Raw genomic sequence first — 17356 nt, forward strand, 5'->3', positions numbered from 1 at the left:
TATGCATGTTTTTGTCAGGGAACAAGAAAGGATTCAAGAGTGTGACAGAAGGATTTAGCAAAGCACAGTACATTTATTAAAGCAATAGTCCACACTCGAGAAGTGAGAGCAGGTGACCTAGAGAATGAGATGCCCCAATGGGGTCTGGGTGGAAGGTTTTTATTAAACATGGGCAAGGGTGGAGATAGTGTGGTCTTCAGCTTCTGATGTTGGTGAGGTGACTGCCAATACAGCTCGTCCTTGTCTTTCCTCTTCAGATAATTGATTTCTTTTTGGTCCTCTCAATTACAGGAAATTGGGGAGGAGTGAGCAGGGGAACAGATGGTCAGTGATGGTTTTGTCTGTGATATTCCAGCCAAGATGGAGAAGGAGGGCCTTTGTTCACTATTCTATCTTTTCTGCCTTATGAAGATAGTATTTTGTGGTACAAGGTTGTAAAGTGTGAGGGTACGTTCCCTGTATCTGGAAAGTTTTTTTTTTAAATCCTCACCCTGGGATATATTCACTGATTTTTAGAGAGAGAGAGAAAAACATTTATGTGAGAAAGAAACATCGATCAGCTGCCTCCCATATTCACTTCAACCGGGGATCAAACCTGCTACTAGGTATATATCCTGACTGGGAATTGAACCCACAACCTTTCTGGTGTGTGGGATGCCTTTTTTTTTCTGGACCTCTACTAAACTCAAATATGGGTTTTCTTTTTCCATCCTGAATACCTTCTTCAGACCCATCCCTGATATACTCCTTGGGGTTACAGTGTGAATCACCCTCTATCCAAATCTCAGCTTTCTTAGAATATCGTCAGTAGTGAAAAGTAGACTTTTCAGTCCCACACCTTTCAAGGCCAGTCCTACTTTGGATGGGCTTCATTTAGTCACACTTCTTGGCACTTGGTGTAGAATTAGAAGAGTGGGGCTGTTGGTACTTTTTGATCTGTTCAGGGAGTCAGTAACTAAATTGGCACCTGCACGCTTAGCCTGGGCCCTCCCCCCGCTCCCCTTGTTTTTTTTTAAAGCTGTTTTCTTAATCTGCCACCTAGTGGCTGTAATGTTGCTATACTATTAACAAGCTGCGACTAAGTGCCTTAAAAGATGAAATCTCCCCTCCCTTCTCTTCCCATGTTAAGATTATCTTTAAAACATTTCATACAGATGATTATTAGTCTTTGTATTCAAGACTTCTTTCAAATAACAATGAGCTTTATTTGGTGATTTAGTTATTATTTAGGCCCAAAACTTTGATTGCTTCCTTTTAGCTTATTTTTGAGATACACTGACTGTTAGGGACATATCTGTGGTCTGGGCTGTTTTCTCATTGAACTGAATTCTGTTGGGGATCTTTGGTATTTATCATGAGGTACTATTTTGCTTTCCTCTAACACTTCTTACCACTAAGCAGCCACTGAGAAATTAGTAACTGAAAGAAGGGATAAAAAATACTCAACTGTGAAAAAAAAACCAGCATTTTTTTAATGTCATTCTTGGAAATTAATTAAGAATGCTTGATAAAGTACTTTCACTCATACTTTCTGAAATCACCTAATAACTTTTGTTGGCTATTTTATGATTATTTTATTTGGTGGACTCTGATTCTTTTTTTTTTTAATCCTCACCCGAGGACCTTCTTCCATTTTTTTGTTCAGATAGAGTTGGAGGGAGAGAGAGGGAGAGAGAGAGAGTGAGTGAAACATCGACATGAAAGGGACACATTGAGTGGCTGCCTCCCACAGGACCCAACCAGGGCCAGGGACAAACTGCAACTGAGGTACATGCCCTTAGCAGGAACCGAACCTGGGTCTCTCCGGACTGCAGGCCAACGCTCTAACTGCTGAGCCTTTTTTTATTGAACTTATTCAACTCTTTTGCATTGTTTACAGAGGTTAGACTAGAATTAAAAGATAGATAGATGATTTTGTATTTTTACTTGATATTTCTGGTTTTCACTTATTTTGGCAATACTTTTTTTTTTTTTTTTGTAAATCAACATGTTCTGTCATGAAGTGAATTACAGATACGATTACAGAAACAGAATAAAAAGTATTCATAATTCTACCACCCTATGTGTTTGGACAAGAGAGATTACCTTTATTGAGAAATCAAAATAAAAGGAGATATATGAGACACTTCTCCAAAGAGGACACACAGAAGACCAGTTGACATATGAAAAGATGCTCAGAGTAACTAATCATCAGAGAAATGCAAATTAAAACCATAATGAGATATCACCTTACACCTGTCAGAATAGTTATCAGTAAATCCACAAACAACAAGTGTTGGCTAGGATATGGAGAAAGGGAACCTTTGTACACTGTTGGTGGGAATGCAGACTGGTGCAGGCACCGTGGAAAACAATATGGAGGTTTCTCAAAAAAATTAATAAAGGAACTGCCTGATGACCCAACAGTTCTACTTCTGCATATATATCTGAAAACACTAGTTTGAAAGACTATATGCACCCCTATGTTCACTGCAGAGTTATTTACAGTAGCCAAGAAATGGAGGCAACCTAAGTGCCCATCGATAGATAAGTGGATAAAAAGCTGTGGTATGTATATACAATGGATTATTACTCAGCCATAAAAGAGAGTGAAATCTTACCATTTGCAACAGCATGGATGGACCTGGAGGGGATTATGCTAAGTGAAATCAGTCAGTCAGAGGAAGACAAACCATATGATATTACTTATATGTGGAATCTAAACAAAATAAATGAACAAACAAAATAGAAACAGACTCAGATACAGAGACAGACTGATGGTTGTCAGAGGGAAGGGGAGTTGGGTGAAAACGGTGAAGAAATTGATAATTACAGATTGGTAGTCACAAAATAGTTTCGGGTGTAAACTGCATAGGGAATATAGTCAATAATATTGTAATAACTATGTACAGCACCAGATGGGTATTGGAAATATCGGGGGACCACTTTGTAAAGTATATGAATGTCTAACCTCTATGCTGTACACCTGAAACTAACACAAAATAATTTGGATGTAAACTGTAATTGAAAAATAATTTTTAAAAGGAAATGTATGATCTTTTTTTATGTGATTAACTTTATTATTGTAAAAAACATAAATGTTACCATTTTAATCATTTTTAAGTGTATGGTTCAGTAGGGTTAAGTATATTTACAATGTTGTGAAACCGATCTGTGGAATCTTTTTATCTTGTAGAACTGAAACTATTTGTTAAACAACTCTGTTTTGCCCCCTCCCCCCAGCTCTTGGTAACCACCATTCTGTTTTCTATATCTGTGAATCTGAATGTGTTAGATAGCTCATATAAGTGGAATCATACAGATTTGTCCTTTTGTGACTGGCTTATTTCACCTAGCATATTGTCCTCAAGGTTCTTCAGAAAAAGTTTCAAACTTCTGCTCACTAGCTATATAAAGAGCCTATTTTATCTTAGTATTTACAGTGCATAGCAAATTGATCACAAGTATTTTTTAAATAAACCTAGTTCACTTCTGATAGATTTTATTAAATGTATCAGGTAGATTTAAGGTATCGGTTGCTGCTGTAATAAACTCTAAAGTCTTTGTGGGTCAAAAGAATAAAGTTTGATTTCTTAGAGAATATAGCATTTGGTGGATGGCATAATATACTGTGACTCAGGGACTCAGGTCCCTTCTAGTTGGTAGCTCATCCAACCTTTAGGGCGGTGCTTTAAAGTTCAGTGTTCTTTAGAGTCACCAGAAGATTTGCTAAAACAGATTTTAGCCCTGTCCTGGCTGGTTTTGCTCAGTGGTTAGAGCATTGGCCCCAAGGACCAGAGACTCTTCAGTTCGATTCCCAGTCAAGGGAATGTACCTGGGTTGGAAGTTTGATCCCTGGCCCTGGTCTGGGTCGTCTGGGAGGCAACCAATTGGTCTCTTTCTCCGTCCCTTCCAACTTCTTCCCTTTGTGCTCCCTCCCTTCCTACCTCCCTCCCTTCTACTCTATCTAAAATCAATGGGGAAAAATGTATCCTCAGGTGAGGATTAACAACAAAAAAAGAGAATCATAACATTTGAGAAGTTTTCATGGGGTTAAGCTTGGAAATAGTATACATTGCTTCTGAAAACAAACAAGAACTAAAAAGGAATACCAGTTTTGACTCATTTAGTATAAGATCAAATAGCAACTTGAACAATTTGTGCCTGATACTTTTATGTGTAGAATGGAAGCTTGTGCTCAGTTACTACTTTCATACATCCAACAGTCAGTATTCATAAAGTTGTTTATATTACTAAGTATAATTTTCAAAATACTATGTTTACTAGGTTAGGAAACAAAATACGTTGTGTCCTCTCCCTATAAAAATAACTATAGTATGCTCTTATACCTTTCCCTTCCCCTTCTTCTTCCCTCTCAGGCATGTATCTCCTAAACAATAAGGGTCCCCACAAGACTTGCAGTCAGGGGAGCAATGGCCAGCTGCAGCTCATCCTGGTTAGCTAATCCCCTGAACCTGACTCCAGGGCCCCTTTTCTTTGACTTCTCAGTGAATGAAAGCTGCCCCGTCTAGGTTTATTTCTTTCCTATAACATTTCTAAACAGCCAAAGCAGCCCTGCCTAGGCTTTCTCTGTTGCTTCTTCTATCCTAAGCCCTTCCTTGTTTCACTGTCCCCAGTTTTGATAAACATACTCTCAAAATAAAATAAATAGCTACATAATAAGTTTTGGTTGCAAGACTGTGGGTTTGATTCCTGGTCAGGGCACATATCCTAGATTGTAGGTTTGATCTCTGGGCTCGGGCATGTATGAGAGGCAACAGATATTTCCATCTCACATTTATGTTTCTCCCTTCCTCTTTCTCTAAAATCAATAAACATATCCTCAGGCAAGGATTTATTTATTTATTTCAATCCTCACCCGAGCATACTTTTCCACTTATCTTCATATAGAGTTGGGGAGAGAGACAAAGAAACATCAGAGAGAGAGATACATCTATTGGCTGCCACCCGTACGTGCCCTTGACCAGAATCGAACCCGTGACTCTTTGGTCTGTGGGGACGCTCTATCGAGTCAAACTGTCCAGGGCCTCAAATGATTTATTTTATTTTATTAAAAATTTTTTTTATCCTCACAAGGATATATATATTTTTGCATTATCTTCAGAGCGGGAGGGAGAGAGGGGGGAAGAGAGAGAGAGAAACATCAATGTGAGAGAGACACATCGACTGGTTGCCATCTACACGGGGACAAACTGCAATCGAAGTATGTGCCCTTAGCAGGAAGCGAAACCTGGACTCTCTGGTCCGCAGGCGATGCTCTAACTGCTGATCCAAACCGGCCAGGGCCCTCAGGTGAAGATTAAAAAAATAATAATACCTTAAAAAAAAGTTTCGGTTGCATTGAAAAATATCATTTAGCTGGAAAAATTCACTTGTACGAAACATTTTATCCCTGGAGAATGCTGAATTAGTGAAAAGTCAATTTATAATTAAATTAACAAAGACAAAAGTAAATTTATTTTTAAGCAGTTTGGTAAGGCAACTATACCCTTATTTTTTAGTTTATCAGCTGCTCAGTGGTTTTTTTTTAATCCTCACCCGAGGACATTTTATTCCATTTTTTTGTTCAGATAGAGTGGGAGGGAGAGAGGAAGAGAGAGAAACATCAATGTGAAAGGGACACAACGAGTGGCTGCCACCCGCACGACCAACCAGGGCTGGGGATAAACTGCAACCGGGATACGCGCCCTTAGCGGGAACCGAACCCATGTCTCTCTGGACCCCAGGCCTTCGCTCTAACCACTGAGCCAAACCAGCCAGGGCTGCTCAGAGTGTTTTATAAACAGATCTATTGTTGACTATTAGACTATTGCCATTTTACACTTTTTTTTTAATTTGGAAGGAAGATTCACTTAATTATGTGGTTTGTTGTATGTAATTTAAATTCTGGCTCAAAGGACCATGGTTGGCGTGGTTTTTAGTTCATAACTGAAACTTTGAGTCAGTTGTAATATTTACATTTCTGGATTTTTTTTTTGCAGAGGAAAACCACCAACTTTGAGCATGAATTTCCAGCAAGCATTCAAGGGTATTTATTTGGACTAGAATTGAGAATAGGAATTAAGACATCATATTTTATTCCATGGAAGTTAGTACACATGACTTTATATGGAACCTTTACATAGTTTGACATTCTAGAAAAGGCTGATGAAGCATTCCTTGCCCACTATAGGGACCTATGAACACAGCTCCCTATTTCTCTTGCATTTAAGACTATGGATAAATCTTTTACCTTACAATGCAGGTGGTGGATAAACCGTCTTTTTCTTCTAAAAACCATAATGTTCAGAATAACTGTTAGGGCAGAGCTCAGCTTTAGTTTTTCTGACAAACCAGGACATGATCATTCCTAGACCACAAAGGGAGGACTTTGTCTCCTCGGATGTTTTACCTTCTGCTTCTTTGGGCTGTGAGTAAAAAAGAGCTTTTTGCTAAAGCAGTTGCAGCGGAACTAAGAGTAATGGGATATGTGTTCCTATAAATGGAGGTATTAGGTTTATAGGTTTGATTGGGCAGGTATAGATCCTTTTAGGGATTACTGTTAGGTCACTAGAATTTAGAGAGAGGGACTATTAGGAAGTGAGAGTGACTGACCTATCCCAAGGTATGTCCTCTGTATTGATAAAATTGGAAATGGTTTTGTTTTTCTCCCTAAAATGGAGCTTTGTTTAAAAAGGATGCATATGCCTAATAATAAGAATGTAGATGAATTTCAGTTACATCATATGCTGTTACAATAAAATTTTCCTATATGGAGTATTTATAAACTTCTACTACTAGTTAGCCATTTCTAAACTTCTTTTTCCTTGTCAGTAAACGGGATTCTGGGTTTTGTTTTTTCCTTCTTATTCTGACAACTCTAATATCAAAAGTATTCTAATGTATTCTATCACAGTTCAATCAATTTTATTTAAAAAGACAGTACTGACACACAAAGAAAGACATTTTAGTGGCTTTGTTATCAAGTGGAATTGAGGTATCAGTAGAAATGAGGCATTTCTTTCCCCACTGAGTGCTGGGGGTTGAATCCTTATGATATCTTGAGAAAGAATTTTCTGAGACTCGCATGGGAGGGTGAATAACTTTTATTTATATGAAATTATGTCCCTGGATTTCCAAAGTCCCATTTCCCTTAATCCAGTCCTGGAAGATGTGCAGCTGGGAATTCAGTAGAACTAGAAGCAAAGCCAGCATCCTAAGTTTCTTTTCCATGGTGGAGTTGGGTCCAGTACAGTATTAGGTTAATTTCAGTCCATTAGTCTGTTATGTGCGATCCATATGGCTGTGAGTCATGTGGGTGAATGGAGAGGAGCAGGAGAGCATGTCCCCTGCAACAAGAGTGCAAGAGAGGGTATCAGGAGTGGGGAAAGTTGCATAAATGGTATGCCTGTACTATTTGACCTTTGTGCTCCTTTCTTGTTAGTCACAACTAGACTCATTACAATGGTATCAGCTTTTTTCTGTTCACCCTCTTATTTTGATGTGGAAAACCTGGACGCTCAAAATTCTTTTGTATATATTTTACAAATTAGAGGTTCATTTAAAATACCAAGGTTCTTTTTAAAAAACCCATGTATTAAGTTACATATTCCCTAGCACAAACTGCTTTAATCAGACTATATAAAAATCTAACATCAAAAAATTGACTATAGCCCTGGCCAGTTTGGCTCAGCAGTTGGAGCGTTGGCCTGCGGACCAGAGAGTCCCGGGTTCGGTTCCCACTAGGGGCATGTACCAAAAAAAAAAGAAAAAGAAAAAGAAATTAGCTATATAAAATATTCTAGTGGAGGCTGTGGTTGGAGAGAGATTAGCAAATAGATACTGCCTAGGTATCTCAGGAGTTTTTAATTGTGAAAGGAATATCATAGAGAACCTAGAATAACCTTGCCTATTTAATTGAAATACATAGTACTTGTCTAGAGGAGATTGGGTTAGAAATCTGAACAAAACAATGAAGTGTTATTTTTTGTGTGTGATATTTTGCAAGAAATAAATAATGTTACTGTTTCCAGAGGTGGGATAAAGTAGTATAGGCGAATTTAAAATGTTTAGTTTCAGAATGTGTATTCATGTTTTTGTTAAAACCTGAGTGGGAGTGAAGTAATTCCTTTTGGAGATTGAGCTAACAGTTTATAAACATGAGAATTTTATCTATTGGGTCGGATCATGTCTAATTTTATCCAGTATTTGATCTGCAGTTAAGATCACAAAATATTGGCAACCACATCAAAATTACAACTAAACTACACAACAACTGTCATTCAGAACCACCTGAAATTGACCTGAATGGAAGTCCTGACAACTACGAAATTAAAGAAGCCACATCAACACTGGTAGGAGGGTGGAGGCCCACACCGGCAGGGAAGGTCCTTCCTGAAGAGTGAGGGGTCTTTGTTCCACACCCGGCTCCCAGCTCAGGGTTCCAGTGCCAGGAAGACAAGTCCCCATAACTTCTGGCTGTAAAAACCATCAGGAACTGAGGCTGAGGGAGGCTGAGGTTGCTATTCCAGGCAGTTCCTCTTAAAGGGCACGCACTGCCCTGGCTGGTTTGGCTCAGAGGTTAGAGCCTTGGCCTGCGGTCCCGAGAGACCCGGGTTCAGTTCCCGCTAAGGGCATGGACCTTGGTTGCCGTTTGTCCTTGGCCCTGGTTGGGTCGTGCGGGCAGCAGCCACTCAATGTGTCCCTTTTGTTTTATTTATTTATTTATTTACTTACTTACTTACTTATCCTCACCCGAGGACAGTTTTCCATTTTTTTGTTCAGATAGAGTGGGAGGGAGAGAGAGGAAGGGAGAGAGAAAGAGAAACATCGACATGAAAGGGACACATCGAGCGGCTGCCACATGCACGACGCACGACCCACGACCCAACTAGTGCCCGAGACAAACTGCAACCTACGCACATGCCCTCAGCGGGACTGAACCTGGGTCTCTCGGGTCCGCAGGCTGATGCTCTATCTGCTGAGCCAAACCAGCCAGGGCTCGATGTGTCCCTTTCACGTCGATGTTTCTCTCTCTTCCTCTCTCTCCCTCCCGCTCTACTTGAACAAAAAAAATGCAAAAATGTCCTTGGGTGAGGATAAGAAAATAAATAATAAATAAAATAAAGGGTATGCTCATGGACTTACTTGGACTCGCTCTTTTGGGCTTCATCACTGGGGAGACAGCTTGAAAGGCACCAGAGACATACGGGGAAAAACTGTGGTGTGGTTTGGCATTGTGGTGAGATCTGGAGGGGCAGCTTTCTCCTGGGCAGACTTCTTGTTGGAGGCCGTTGTTCCTTTGGTGAGCCCTTCCCCAATGAGGTTGCAGATAGGTGCCATATCTGGGATTCCAGCAACCTGGCTCATACTGTTTGCCCTGTCCTGGTGATTCCCTGAGGCCTTGCCGCCACAACTTTCAGGCCCACCCAAGCTATTTCCAGTGGCTTTAGCATAGGATTGGCCTGTCTTGGGTCTTGCTTCAATTTTCCTAAAATCTCTCAAAGAAGCAGCATCAGATCTCAGCGAGCCCCATACCTCTTGTTAAGTAGCCGTAGGCCTGGCACTAGAAGCAGCCAGCCTTGGTTCACAACTTGGCTTTTCCTGGGCACCTCCAAGCCCAGCACAAGAAGCAGCCATCAGCAGGTTACTCTGTAGCTTATGCTGGGTGGCTCCAGATAGAACACAAGCAGTGGTTGACCTAGCCCCAGAGCCAGCACACCCAGTGGACAGCTTCAGACCACATCAAAGCACCACCACCCAACCATCTACACAAGTGACACACTCAAAGAGTGGACTCAGTGGGTACCAGAGCCCTGCTGAAGTAAGCCTTACTCTGTGTGGTGGGCCCCTACATTGCTGACCCTCCAGGGTAGTTAGAGGCCAGTGGTTAGTGGGCACAGCCAGTCCTTGCAGCTGATTAGTCTGAGTAAATCCCTCCCATTGACATGCCAACAGCAAACAATACTCAATTACAACAGAAGGGTATATATACCGTCCACTCTAGGGGTGCACCTTGATGGCCCAGCTGGGGTGATCAGGGAAGCTGTGCCACTGGACCCTACAGGACACCTACAACAATAGGCCACCCTACGAAGCCTAGGAGACAGAGCAACTCTAATACATAGAAACAAACTAGGAAGCAGCAAAAATGAGGAGACAGAGAAACATGTCTCAAATGAAAGAACAGAACACAATTCCAGGAAAAGAACTAAACAGAATGGAGATATGCAATCAATCAGATGCAGAATTCAAAACACTGGTTATAAGGATGCTCAAGGAACTTAGTGAGAACATCAACAACATGAAAAAGGGCCAGTCAGAAATGAAGGATGCACTAACTTAAAATAAAGACTAATTTACAGGGAATCAGTAGTAGAGTAGGTGAAGCCAAGAAGCAAACTATCAATTTGGAATATAAGGAGCAAAAAACACCCAATCAGAACAGCAAAAAGAAAAAAGAATATAGAAAATGAGGACAGTGTAAGGAGCCACTGGGACAACTTCAGGCATGCCAATAGTTGCATCATAGGGGTGCCAGAAGGAGAAGAGAGAGCAAGAAATTGAAAACCTATTTGAAAAAATAATGATAGAACACTTCCTTAACTTGGTGAAGGAAACAGACATACAAGTCCAGGAAGCACAGAGAGTCCCAAAGAAGATGAACTTACGGAGGACCACACCAAGACACACCATCATCAAAATGCCAAAGGTTAAAGTCAAAGAGAGAATCTTTTTTTTTTATATCTTCACCCCAGGACATTTTTCCATTTTTTGTTCAGATAGAGTAGGAAGGAGAGAGAGGAAGAGGGAGAGAGAGAAACATTGACGTGAAAGGGACACATCGAGTGGCTGCCACCCACACAACCCAACCAGGGCTAGGGACAAACTGCAACCGAGGATGTGCCCCTAGCGGGAACCGAACCCAGGTCTCTCTGGAATGCAGGCTGATGCTCTAACTGCTGAGCCAAACTGGCCAGGCCCAAAGAGAGAATCTTAAAAGCAGCAAGAGAAAAGCAGTTAATTACCTACAAAGGAGCTCCCCATAAGACTGTCAGCCGATTTCTCTAAAGAAACTGCAGGCCAGAAGGGAGTGGCAAAAAATATTTAAAGTGATGAAAAACAAGGGCCTACAACCAAAATTACGCTATCCTGCAATGCTCTCATTTAGAATTGATGGCCATATAGTTTCCCAGACAAGAAAAAGCTAAAGGAGTTCATCACCACCAAACCAGTATTATATGAAATATTGAAGGGTCTTTTTGAAGGAGAACAACAAAAATATGAACAATAAAATGGCGATAGATACATATCTATCGACAGTTCAATCTACAAACAAAATGAGCTAGCAGAACAGAAACAGACTCAGATACAGAGAACTTGTTGTTGCTTGCCAAATGGGAGGGGGTTGGGGCTGGGGGAAAAAGCTGAAGAAATTAAGAAGTACAAATTGGTTGTTAGACTGATGAACCTCAAAGGGAAGTGGGGAGGGAGGGCCGGAAGAGATAAACCAAAGAACTATGCATATATGCATAACCAATGGACACAAACAATAGTGTGGGATAGCAGGAGGGGAGTAGAACTGGGGAGAAGGGGGTGAATGGGGAAAAAAGAGGGGCATCCTTAATACTTTCAACAATAAAGATAAGAAACAATCACAGTATTATGTGGAAATGTGTGATCGCCTTTCCTCAGAAGTTTAGGGTTATGCTGAGAGTACATTTACATTTATAAACATGAATTTATTTAACATTTTGAATTTTTTATTTAAGCTGTGATCTAAATCTTTTTCTACCTTTAGTTGATCCTTATTCTAGTACTTGTGGAAATGGTGAACAAGTCTGTACATGCATATTCTTCGGATCATGGTTCACCTCTTTTCTAATTACAGCTAGTCATGTCAGCCTCTTGTACATTTTAGTTAACCATCCCAATCTGCATTAGCCTGTTTTTTCCCCATTTACAGTGAAGATTTATGTAAATTACTACTTAAATCTCTTGTCAAGAAGTTGGTTTAATTTTATTTTCTCCAGAACATAATAGTTTGAAATAGCTTTAATACATATTTTTAAAATTCACTGACTATATTAATTAGGTTTCACTTTTATAATTAAATTAGAGATTTATTTGGGTATTTTCTAAATTAATTACTTAGGTTTATCAGAATATGTAACTATTATATTTAATAAAGATATTTGAAGCAGATACTGTATATGTGAAGTTTTCAGGGGGAAACTATTACTTATTGAATAGATTAACCCTGTGAGTTCTTAATTATTTTAAGACATACAGCATCATTTAAAAACTAAAGTTAGTTTGTTAACTAAACAACTTATATATATTGTCGATGATTATTGAAGAACCAAAGAGTTTTTATGCCAGATCTATCAATATTTACTAAATTAGAAATTGAACTTGAAACTTTAAAATTTGTCAGTTAATTCATTTAAAAACCACAGCTATCTATAGCATATTAATACAAATAACATTTTTATGAGAAATAACTTTTCCAAAACAAAATTTAGCAAGTAAAGTGACATTGTTTATATTGTGCACATATTAATGTCTGAGTAAGTAGCAAAAGCTGAATTCTCATATCTGCTTCTACCTTTGAACTGTTGCAGGACACATGTCATGTAGTCTGGAAAACAAATATACATTCATGAGAGCATGAGAATGGAAAAAGGTATATTTATTATGAAAATAGTTGTTTTTTCCTGCAGACTCCCTGCCAGGATCTCAGGGATTCCCCAGGGGCTCCCCAACTATACTTTGAGAACTCCTGTTCTAGATAATAAATTACTTCATCTGTAGAAATTAAAGGCTCAATAAAAAGAACTCTAGAAATAAAGATTCTGTTTAAAAATAGTATCTAAAAGATTAATTCTTTTGTGTCATCACATCCAATCTGTGTTCATATTTCCCTAGTGTCTCGTAATTTTTTTTACATTTGTTGATAACAATAATCCAACAAGGTACACATTATATTTGGTTAATATATCCTTTAAATTTTAACCTACTGGTTCCTCTTCCTCTTTCTTCTTTGCAATATTAGTTGAAGAAACTGGTTCATTTATGTCTTTGTAATTTCCCTCATTCTGATTTTGGCTGAGTGCATCTCTGGTATAATTTAACATGTTTCTCAATTTTCTGTATTTCTTGTAAATCTGTAGTTAGATCTTTATAGGCTTGATTAGATTTAGTTTCATTCGTTTTTTTGGCAAACTTCTTAGGTGGTGATGTGTATTTTCTTTCACATTCCATCAGGCGGATGTCTTTTGTGATGTTAAAAAATCACCTTTTCTCTAATGATTTTAGCATCTATTGCTAATTGTTGCCTCAATAATTAAATATTGTAAAAGGTGATATTCTAATTCTCAAGCTTTCTGAATTTATTAGTTGGGATTCTTCAGTCAAGAAGACCTTTTCCGCCCTGGCCAGTTTGGCTCAGTGGTTGGAGCATCAGCCTGCGGACCAGAGAGTCCTGGGTTCGGTTCCCCCTAGAGGCATGTACAATAAATAAATAAATAAATAAATAAATAAATAAATAAATAGAAGACCTTTTCCTCATTTACTACTTCATTAATCTGAAATAGCATTTGTTCAGTATGGGCAGAATAAAATGTTTGATATTTTTTTCTTTACCTACAAATTTCCAGAATAATTAATTGGTGCCTTAGCAACCTCCAAAGATGATTGGAGAGTTTGGTTGTTTTGTTTTCTGGTTTTCTTTAGTATTATGAACCTAAAGATTTTTGCCTTCCATTTGTGCCTTATTTTTTGACCAGTGGAAGCCCCTTCATGTTGGCTCCTTTGCCCTTGGTACAGCCTCAGTATTCTGATAGTTTCTTTGTTTCCTGAAACAAGATGTCTTAAGCTAATCTTGTACATTACATTTTCTTCTCCAGACCTAGAATCAGATTTGGTGACCCTAATTCAGTGAAAAGTGGTCTTTAGAGATTATAATCTGGGTGGCATTTATGTTTATTTTTACAGGTCTTTTGGTTGACAGAGCTAGAAAGACTATATTTTATAGAAAGAAAAATAATTAGCCCACCTGGTATGGCTAAGTGGTTGAGCATCGACCCATGTACCAAGAGGTCACCAATTCGATTCCTGGTCAGGGCACATGCCCAGGTTGTGGGCCAAATCCCCAGTTGGAAGTATGCAGGAGGTGGCCAGTCGATGTTCTCTTTCATATCGATGTTTTTATCTCTCCCTCTACCTTCCTCTCCCTAAAATCAATAAAGAAAAAATATTTTTTTTTAAAGAAAAATAATGAGATGAATTTTTTATGATATTTCCAATACAGATGTAAGATTACAGAGATTTTACTAGACTTTTCATTTTACACTTATTTTTTTCCCCATAACACTGAAAATACTGGTTCTAACATTATGGTTACTGAATCAAATTATTCTATTTTATTAGAGGGGTCACAGATTCAAATATGAAATGGGGCAGGCATTTAAATAAATAAATCAGGCCTTTTGTAAGTCTCAACAGGGAATGGTGGGGTATGTGTCCCATCTCATGGAAACACATGTGACTTTGCTCTACTTGATTTTTACCAAAGATAAACATCCAGATATATTATGTAAAATTATTTAACTTTTAGATATTGACAACTAATTTAACTGTTTTGGGTCCCATCTGGGCCAAACAATTTCTGCCATAGGCTCTTTGTAACTTTTTGGGCCAAACAGATTTTTGCCATATGCTGTTTGCGACTTCTTGTGAAAAAGATCTAAAGAATTGGTGGTTAAGCTAATATTTCAGATTCTTCCAGGCTTAAGGTAACCTGAAAAATACAATGGAAAAGACAAGGAAGAGGAGGACTTATTCATTTTGGTTTTGCTAATCATGATGCATTTATTTATCCAACTTCTGTTTTGGAGCTCTTAAAAAAATTAAAATAGGTAGGCCTGTTGATCATTAACTTTGCTTTTTGTTTTGTTTTGTTTCAAATTTGTAATAGGAACTGACAACATCTCAGAAAAGTGGTGGGAATGTTCTTCAGATGATGTATGAGAAACCTGAACGATGGTCTTTTACCTTCCAGTCATATGCCTGCCTCAGTCGAATACGAACTCAGCTTGCCTCTCTCAATGGCAAGCTCAAAGATGCGGAGAAACCTGTATTATTTTTTGAACGATCTGTGTATAGTGACAGGTATACCTAAATGACTTGTACTTATTAGTCTGGAACCTTGGCTTAGAACTGTATTTTTTTTTTCTATTTCCTGGTAATCAAAGTAATAAGAGGTTGAGTTGGGTATTTCAGATAGAAAATGACATTTAATACATTTAGCAGTTTGGTACTAATGACATTAAGGAAGTTCTGGCATTTATAATTTCTAGATTCCATGGAGAATGTAAGGAATATGGTGGCCATCTCATTCAAATTTTCAGAGAAATTTCTTTTTTAAAATTCTCATCTGCTCTGGTTATATCTGAATCTATATAATAGACTCACCTGGAGCAAGGAGATAAAAAATCTCTAAGGAGACCTTGTAATTACCCTGCTTATGGAAGGATTCTTTTAACGTCGAGAGTTAGCTTAGAACAAAGGTTCTCAAACTGTTGTTCTCAGGACTCCTTTCCATTCTTAATCATTATTGAGGAGTCCAAAGAACTTTGTGTCTTACTCATTTTTGTTAATAGAAATGAAGATTGGGAAATGGGAAAAAATTATTTAAAATTAGCAATTATAAACCCATTACATATATAAACATAAATAATATACTAGTGAAAATTACATTTTCTAAAACAAAAAAGTTATTGAGAAGAGCAGCATTTTATGTTTCTATGAATCTCTTGAATGCCTGAATTAATAGAAGACAGCTGGGCTCACATTTATGCCTTTATATTCACTCTGTTGATCATATTGTTTTGGTTGAAGTATTGTATATAAAGTAATCTGGCCTCTCCCAGAACCCCTGGAAGGGTCTTGGGTCAGTAGACACCACATTTTTGAGAATCACTGGCCAAGTACATAATTTTCTGTAGTTGGAGATGCTCTATTGTTTTTTTCTGCTGTCCAAGGCTTGATCTGCCACAGGTTGTAGGAGAATGTTCTGTGTCCATTTAGTAGATCCATTTTCTCTATTCTGTTTCTCTGTGCTTTTTGGAAAGGATTTATATGTTAATATAGACTTTCTTTTAGGTATATTTTTGCATCTAATCTGTATGAATCTGATTGTATGAATGAAACAGAGTGGACAATTTATCAAGACTGGCATGACTGGATGAATAACCAGTTTGGCCAAAGCCTTGAACTAGATGGAATCATTTATCTTCGAGCCAGTCCAGAGGTGAGACTTAATATTTTGTTCCTTTGAAAAGTTAAAGGAATATTTAGACATTTTTCAGTGTTATACAGTGAAGGCAGTTTAGTTGAACTTCACTCCCTATTTCTTAGCTTCCTTCCTCCAAATTAGAAACTCAAAACTGGGTAGATAGAAGCATTCTGTTTTCTCAGCAAACTAGAAGCCCAGATTTGGCAAATTGCTCTTTTAAGTCCTGTTCTGTTCTTCAGTTCTGTTCTTCATTATTTCTTAACTTTTACAGTCTCTTTTTTTTTTTAATTTTTATTTTTTTATCCTCACCGAGGACATTTTTCCATTTTTTATTCAGATAGAGCAGGAGGGAGAGAGAGGAAGAGAGAGAGAGAGAAACATCGACGTGAAAGGGACACATCGACTGGCTGCCACCCACACGACCCAACCAGGGCTGGGGACAAACTGCAACCGAAGTACATGCCCTTAGTGGGAACCGAACCCGGGTCTCTCTGGACCGCAGGCCGACACTCTAACCGCTGAGCCAAACCGGCTAGGGCAACTTTTGCAGTCTCTTATCACAGCTAGATTAAGAAACTTGCTCAAGCAACTTCTAGAGTATAGCCTTTATGAGGTGGGGACTTTGGGCATTTTAATTACTATTGAATTTCCAGTGCCTAGAATAAAGCTTGGGTACATAGTAGGAGCTCAGTACATATTTGCTGAATGAATGGCAAAGTTATGCATGGTTTTGATTTGGAATGGATCGGTAGTAACAGCTGCGGTTGAAAAGGAATTTAGTGGATCATTGCCTTTTCAGTTAAGGGAGCTTACTTGAAAATGTGCCTTTCATGATAGGTTGTAACATAGCTCTTGTTTACATATGAAATTATGTAATGAATCCAGGAAGACCAAGTGGATGCCTTTCATAAAACTAACCTAAATGAGAGCTTACATTTATTAAATTTCTGATTTTGTTGCTCACATTCCCATTTTTCTGTTTTTTCTTTTTTCTTTCCTGAGTCACAGTAGCTCTGATGGATGTAAATGTTACAACTTCTAGCCTGAGAGAAGACTGTGTTATATTGAAGTTGCATTCTC

The 17356-nt window shown here is 38.5% G+C and overlaps 1 protein-coding gene across 1 annotated transcript in view; it reads left to right on the plus strand.

The window, feature by feature from the left end:
• The window catches only part of DCK (deoxycytidine kinase), a 38095-nt gene that overhangs the window by 12702 nt on the left and 8037 nt on the right, over positions 1-17356 (plus strand). Inside the window, exons 3-4 of the mRNA XM_036272412.1 lie at positions 14957-15150; positions 16144-16291. Coding sequence (XP_036128305.1) covers positions 14957-15150; positions 16144-16291 — 342 coding nt within the window. The remainder of the gene's footprint in view (positions 1-14956; positions 15151-16143; positions 16292-17356) is intronic.

Source organism: Molossus molossus, unplaced genomic scaffold (assembly GCF_014108415.1).
Source record: "Molossus molossus isolate mMolMol1 unplaced genomic scaffold, mMolMol1.p scaffold_m16_p_1, whole genome shotgun sequence".
NCBI classification, from domain to species: Eukaryota; Metazoa; Chordata; class Mammalia; order Chiroptera; family Molossidae; genus Molossus; species Molossus molossus.